The 7737-nt window shown below is 50.2% G+C and overlaps 1 protein-coding gene across 1 annotated transcript in view; it reads right to left on the reverse strand.

Annotated features, from left to right (window-relative positions):
* ZC3H4 (zinc finger CCCH-type containing 4) overlaps positions 1 to 6836 on the reverse strand; it is a 38564-nt gene extending 31728 nt beyond the window's left edge. The window contains 3 exon segments of the mRNA XM_039881667.1: positions 4191 to 4304; positions 5502 to 5563; positions 6708 to 6836. Coding sequence (XP_039737601.1) covers positions 4191 to 4304; positions 5502 to 5539 — 152 coding nt within the window. The 5' untranslated portion in view covers positions 5540 to 5563; positions 6708 to 6836.
* Between the last annotated feature and the right edge of the window lie 901 nt (positions 6837 to 7737).

The raw sequence follows: 7737 nt of genomic DNA on the forward strand, positions 1-7737 counted from the left end.
TTGTAGCTGCGATCCAGGGTCTCTGCTTACTTCTAATGAAAATCCCTTCAATTTAAAGCTTCAAAAGGCCAGGCTTGGGCCTCCACATCCACTGGAAGGAGTGGGACACGGATGATGGAGCCGCTGCAGGTCCCTGAGGGGCACTAGCACAGCCCCAGTCACTCTGTGGCCAACCTTAAAGGACATACCTGCGTGCCCTTCCATTCTCTCGCACCACCTCTGCCACAGGAACAAAAATGACAACAACAGCTGCTGTGCAGACACACCAGACACCAGGCACATTGTGCCAGTGTAGGGGCCAGCAAATTTTTTCTTTAAAGGGCCAGAGAGTAAATAAATTTTAGGTTTGGCAGGCAGTCTATGTCCCAACTACTCAACTATGCTGTTTAGTGAAAAGGCACTCGCAGAAGATACCAACGAATGGGTGTGCCTGTGCTCCAATAAAACCCTGCTTACAATTAAGGGCTGGTGGACCGACTCTGGCCAGAAGCGGAGTTCGCCTGCTCCTGTCCTTCGTGGAGTGGCGCTCACACTTTGATATTGATTTACCTCTCCTCCTCTACATTTCTCTCAAAAGTTTCACGAAGGCACATTTAACCTTTGCTGTACTTTTTCTTTCCATTTCTCTGTTTTTCAAATGTAGGAGATAAATCAATAAATGAACCTCACATTCCACTAATGGCTACACTGCAGTTTGAAACAGAAACATACCAGATCCAAGACAGCACACAGGTAGAGAGCTCAGGTCTGGGTACAGGCTGCCTAGGTTCTAACTCTGCCTCCACATCCACTAGCTCTTTGATCTTGGACAAGACTTCACCTCTGTTTGTTTCTCAGCATAGGGCTGAAGTGAACTAAGGCAGGAAAGCACTCAGAAGGCTCCTGGCAGGTAATCTTTGACCTTCACATGACAGCTGGGCACTGTCATATCTTTGAGAAGGCCAGGAGACTGACTGAGGAGTTGAGTAATTCATGAGTCACTTCTGGTGTGCCTGAGTCCCACGTCCACGGCCATCCACTACTCCCACTATCTCTCTACCAGAAGGCCAAGCCTGGTGTGGCAGGAACAGGCAGCATCTACGCTACATGAAGCTGTGCAATCCCGAAATTTCTGGGACCACCCAATAGGGACAACCAGGACAAAGGAACCAGGTGCTTGGCTTGCTTCTGAGCTAAGGTTTCTGATAAATCTGCCTACGATCCAGCCACTCAGTCTAACCTTGTAACTCATTTTTAAGTTGGGTATGGGGAGCTGCAGAAGCAGCAGCAAACCCTTACCTAGGCCAGAAGCTGCAGAAGGTCAGACAAGGGAAGGGAATAGGAGGCATGATAAAGGCGGTACCAGCCCCCGCCCAACTCTAAATAAAGTCCTCAGGAGAGAAGGGCTCCTTGCACACTCCCAAAAACGTTTCTGCTCCAAGCAAAGCACAGGACAAGCCTGGCTGAATGAACAAACAAAACCTCAACCGACTCAGCCAAATTACCAATGGGTGGGAGAATCCTGGAGCTGGGACAGACCTTGCTCATTTCTTTGACAGACTCTGGAGAGTTTTAAAGTACCTTAAGGTGATGTGACTGGTCATCAGTGGGCGAGGTGCTAGGGCCCTGCTTGCCCAGTTCTCAGGAGGCCTACCAAAGGTTACAGCACTGACTCAGATACTAATTGCAAAAGATGAACAAGGGAAGGTAGTGAGCATAAGCTCAAGACAGTGTGACTGTTCTCGCATCTATAATAAGGACACTGAGCAAGCAGGAAATGCCTAAGATGGCTTCCACTCAGGTTCCACCCCAGTCGGCTCCTTGCAACTGAACAAGCTGACCAGAACCCTAGGAAGTGAAAGATAAACTGAGCTCCTTCACAAGCACGGGTGTCATTCGTACTTCTATTTACACAGCACAGTTCAAGTGTTGTTCAGCATTACCCTCCAGTAGGGATGGCAGAGAGATGAAGCAAGCAAGACTCACTGGACACCAGGCGCTGTGTGGGTGTCCTGCTTATGTCCTTTTGACCACAATGACGACGAGTGGGCGTTATCATCCATGCCCGCTGCACAATGCAGGCAGGGCCGAACCTGAGCACAAGCTTATCTGCCTTCAAAGCCCACAGTGTTCCTTCACATCCTGTTGCCACACCCCCTCTGATATTCAGGATGTCGCCACTTGCCTTCCAAATAGGGAGCTGAGTCACCAGTTCACATACACATGAAATGACAAAGAAATCCGCATGAGAAAAATCCGGAGCAACGTGGCTGGGAGAAGCGAACTATGCTCCAAGCAAATAACCTGTTCTGCTACGGAATTACTTCAGCAGTAGGAAGCAACGACGTCTATACCCACCATGCCTTCATTTTGTCATCAACTGAGTCAGGAATTTTTTTAAAAACTGTCCACGTAACCTCATATCGTTACTAAATCGACGAAAAAACCTCACACGACGTCTTCAAGACTGCACCTTCACGAACTACCAAAAGCGAGAGAGGTCTGTGGCAAAGACTAGGGTGATAAATGTGGAAAGCCAAATCCATAATTCTAGCTCCCCCCAAACGTTTTTCCTTAACTTATCCAAATGAACTTTACATGCCACCCGAACAAAGAGGCAGCTTTTCCGCTCTTTCCATTAGGTATTAATTATGAAACCAGCCTCAAACCATTCATTCTGACAGGATTCCCTCCACTCCGAGCAGACCGCTGCCGAGTCCGTGAATCGGCTTGCTAAACATCGACGAGTCTCTGAAGCCATCCTCCTCTCTCCTATTGTGTCAGTTCTGTTGCCAAGGTACAAGCAAGCGCTTTGCTCATTTAGAAACTCAGCCATTTCAACTACTATTTGCTCTAAATTCTTCTGTCACTCAGCCTCCTAACCTGGGTCAGAACCAGTCATTCAGGACTAGAAGATACCATCCACAGGGACAAAAATTAGATTCGACCTAAAGCTATCCAGAGAGGCTCAGAAATGGCTTCGCTGGTGATTTTCGCTGTAGAGGTATGGACTGTGCCTGGACCTGGTCTAGACGAGATGGTTCTGGGACCCGAGAGCCACAAAAACATGACAGAAGTGAACAAACAGGGCAACCCTGAGACATCCGATTCTCTCCTATCAGGGAAGGGAAAAGATCTAAGACAAAGCAGAGGTCGAGGCATTATTAAATGGTAAAACTACTGAACCAGCCCAGCCCCGTTGAAACTGTCTCCATTCAACTGGACAGAAACATAAAAATTCAAAGTCAACCATTCATCTCCAACTTGCCAGGTAGTCAAGAGCTGGGAAAGCCTTCATTTCTACAGGTGCAATACAATTTTCCCTTGGGACTGACCTTTCTAGCGAAGGAAAGCCACCACTGTGACTTTCAAAAAATAGCTCTATGTAAAAAATTTCTGGCCTGTCAACAACCAAAAATTTAAACTTTCAGAGCCAATCGCAACACCACCTGGGAGATAGGACAGACTGAATTAGAAAGCCCTTTTGAGGGAGCAAATTTGAGTAAGAAAAAGGAGTTTTAGGACCTGAATATCTGTTTTCCTGATCACTACTGATTTTGTTTCTACTGGGAGATTTTTGCTTTCAGAAAAAACCTCTCCCCAGAGAATATAAAAATTTTAAAGGTTACAAGTGTATAAGAGTTGCTGTTAAATCAGGGATTCTGAGTGACACCCTTTTTTTTTTTTCTTTTGCAACATCCATTAATTTGAATTTTAACTAATACTGGTACATCAGTTTGGGGGAGGAAAAAAAGGCAGTACTGTGACATTTCAAAAACAAAGGCTACCAAAATAGTTTGACATAATTACTGGGGTTTCTTGGATTTGATAGATTCGAGAATGAAAAAATAATAAACCCTTGTGTTGATGTGTCTGAGCGCTTTTTAAATGTTTAGGGAAATACTTTTAAATTCAATAAATGCTCAAATTTTCACCTATTAAAAAAAAAAAATCTCATTTCCTTAACATTTCATTTTAAAAGTAAAGTTAAATAAGCATCCTTTTACGTCTTAGTAGCTCTTAAAATTTGGTTCACTGTTAGCATCCAGTTTCTGCACTTGGAATTTCACAAAAGGAGGGGAAACTTTAAATGCAATTCATTTCAGTTGACCCTGAGCACTGGACAGTGTGTTCAGTTTGTGCTTCAGACATTTTTTGCAGGATACTGTACTGTGCGGACACTTCTTCCTCCCACAATTGATTTTACATACCTAAGATCACCACTTCCCAGCAGTTGTGAACACATTGAGAGGAAGAACAAGTGGCCCACTGAATTGCAATTTACACGTTTCCTCATCTGAATGTGAGTGAACTTTTTTCTTCTCCTAAGAATGGAAAAAAGGAAACAGGATCTTTTGGAGAAGTGGGCTGTGTGTTAAAAAGCTTTCTCTAACAAAGTATGTCAGGGGACCAAAAGTGGGCAAGAGGGAAAACGGAACTTCAACGTGTTTTGTCTTTTAACAGGAGAACTTATGCTTGTAAAACACATCAGAAGTACAGTGTTTGGTTCTGCAAGTCATTTCTGTTGCTGTTTTTTCCTTGTACGTGTAGGAGAGGGGGCACTCGGGGCCGAAGGAAGTGTTCTCTCCACCATGACTGGGCGTGTAACACGTTTGCAACAACTTTTCACAGTAAGGCATGTGCTTTCGAACAAAGGAACAGGGGAGACAGGGAGAGGAGCTTGGGGCTTGACACACTTTACAGATTTGGTGCTTAAACAGTACTTTACAAATGACTTGCTTAATTTAAACGTCCATCACCGTAAGAGACATTGGAGTAAAATGAGAAAATTGGATCTACTTGAACCACAATCTTTTGAGGGAGAGGGGGCTGGAGGGAGGGAGAACATTAACTTGAATGCAAGTAGCATAAACCAAATTCGGTAACCTTGTCTCCTGCAAATGGACTTGAAGGATCCAGTTTCTTCAAAGATGAAGGCTGGAGACAAAGCATTGGATTGAAATGACAAGAGGGATACCAAGGGCTTGAAAACATATGGGCCTTTTACCTAGGTTTTTGTCATGTTACAGTAACACACTTTTTTTGGAGAAAACTGTGTACATCAAATTTTAAAAATTAAACATCAAAAGGATGTGCAAGTCTAAAAGGGTTCAACAGGGTTAGAATCCTGATTTGAACATATAAATTTACTCAAGCATCACTTTGGTCTAAAGGCGAGGAGGAAGGCAGGCAGGAAAGGGACAAAAAGAGGGAGATAATTGAATTACTCAATAAAAGAGGCTACTTACCATCCCAACCCATTGTAAGACATACACTTCTGACATAAGAGAACTCCTTAGAGGTCGAATAAAGCGTGTAAGCACCTTTGAGTAATGCACCTGCCCCCAAGAGGGGGCCCGAAAGCCCCAACGTGGGCTTAGCGAACAGACCTTTGCTAATCTGTTTATTTCCTTGAACTGGAGTCAGGCTGCGATGGGCTGCGATTCCCAGGACGATACATTTAATTAGAACAAAACAGAACCAAAAAAAAAAAAAAAAAAAAAATTTTTGTAAAAGCTCACCAAACTGCTGCACTTGTGTCTCTGAATGTGGGTGGCATTTCTTTTAAAAGGCAAAGTATGGTCTGTGAAGGAGAAAGGGAGAAGGGGAGGTGGGAGTGGGGAGAAGGGGCCGTGGTGCCTGGCAGGGAACCCCTAACTAAGACCCCTGTCTAGAGGGTCCTCAGCAACTCCCCAGCCCGGCTGCGACCCAGGCAGCCCCTCTGTCCAGAGTGTCCTTTTCCCCGCCCCACCCCCACTCCCCCAAGATTCACTTTCCTGCCGGCTGAAACCCTCCTTCCATTTCTAAATCTACTCCCTAGCTACCTCTTCCCCTGCCCTAGCAGGAAAGAGTGGGTGAATCCTGCACCCCAACCTTGTGATGGACCAGGGGAAACGGGGCCCCAACCTCGCCCTGAAACGCGTGGGGCTGGCCCCTATATCGCCCTCCAGAGAAGGGCGTGGGGCGAGCCCATTTCGCACTTAATAAACGAGAAGGGGGCGCTCCCTTTCACCCCCTGCCAAAGCACAGGAGAACCTCGTTTTCTCTCCCGGAAGGGATGGTGCCCCACTTTAGCCCGAAAGAGGAGGGAACCCTAGAAAGGGGACCAACTTCCTCTCTCCTCCAAGGCAGGGGAACCAAATCTCTCCCGTCCCCGCAAAAAGCCCGCATCACCTACCTATGAAAAGCGAGAAGACCCCTCTTTTAAAGGAAAAACATGAGGGTCTTCTCCCCAAAAAGAGGCAGGGGCTTCCATCAAAAGGGCTAGAGATTCCCCCACCTTTTTTGCCCTCTACGGAATAGCTAGGAAATACCTCCCGCCCAGAAAAAAAAAAAAAAAAAACATAAAAGAGACCCCTACCCAAAGGACCCCCGTAGGAGGATGGAGAAAGGACTAAACGAACCCCCACTTTCTGCCTCCTAAGTAAGCTAAGAAACCTCTCCAAGTAGACTAGGGAAGACCTCCCCCAGGAGAAAGGATACTGCCGGGGACTGGGGGACCCCCCAACTCCAAACCCCTAAGAGCGGGGCTGCTGCTCGAGATCCCCCGAAAAAGGGTCCGGGGGCCCCTCCCCCATCCCCGTCCCCGAAGCCAGGCGACGGGCAGGCGGGCCCATGACTGCCAGCTCCGGGCGCAGGGGCAGCCAGGACCCCCGCGGGCCTCCGCGGCCCCCCCTGGCGCCCCCTCCCCAGGGCGGGCGCGGGGGGTCCGGGGGGCGCCTCCTCACCTTCCCCTCAGCATGGCGCCCAAAAAAGACAGAGCGAGAGCGAGGGAGAGCGGGCGAGCGCCGCGAGGGGGGGTGAACGCATGAGGCCAGGAGAGAAAGCAAGCGAGAAAGAGCGAGCGAGCGAGAGACACCCACCGACCCCGCCCTTCCTCCTCCGCCTCCGCCGCCGCCGCCGCCGCCCGGCCCAACATGGCGGCCGCCCCCCTTCCTCCACCTCCTCTTCCTCCCCCCGGGGACGCCGCCCCGGCCGGGCCGGGGGCCTGACCTGTCGTCAGGGAGCGGGAGGCGGTGGTGGAGGAGGTGCGGGGTGGCCGGGCAGGCGTCGGGGGAACACGGAGGAGGCGAAGTGACAGCGGCAGCGGCGTTGGCGGCAGCGGCGACTCTGATAACGGCGAAGCGGGGGGGTCCCGGGCGCGGCCTCCATAGTTCCTTTGGGGGGGAGGGGGTGTTAATGCACCGAGAAGGACTGCTTGGGCGTGGCGGGAGGGGCACACTTCAGCTCTCAGGGCTCCTCATAGGAATGGGCATATATTTTTTCGGTTTCGGAATCACCTCTGCGCCGACCTCCGCGTAGGCCGCGCGGCCTAGGCCGGCCGCTCGCCGCCTGCTTTCTCCGCAGCACGCCCCTGGGGGTCACTCGCTCACGGGCGCGGGGCCCTCATCCGGGCGAGAGCCGCCCCCCCGCCCCCCGCACACACACACACCCCCGCGGGCCCGGGAGCGGGACACCCGGGGGACACGGACACTGGTGGGTGGTTGGGTGTAATTAGCGCGGGCCGCGCGCAATGGAGCAAGCGAGGGGAAGAGGAAACGAGCAGAGGGATAAAAGGGGAGATTTTAAGGAGAGGAAACGGGCCGCGGAGACGGGCTGACTGTCCGTCTGTCTGCCTGCCCGCGGTGCCCCGGCTGCCTGGCCCCCGCCGCAGTCAGAAATTCACACAAAATGGCGGCGCGGCCCGGACGGGCTGGGAGGCTGAGGCGGGAGGAAGGGCGAGGTGGGAGGGGAACTGAGAGGTGGAGGCCGCGTCAC

Source organism: Pteropus medius, unplaced genomic scaffold (assembly GCF_902729225.1).
Source record: "Pteropus medius unplaced genomic scaffold, Ma_sr-lr_union100, whole genome shotgun sequence".
Lineage (NCBI taxonomy): Eukaryota > Metazoa > Chordata > Mammalia > Chiroptera > Pteropodidae > Pteropus > Pteropus medius.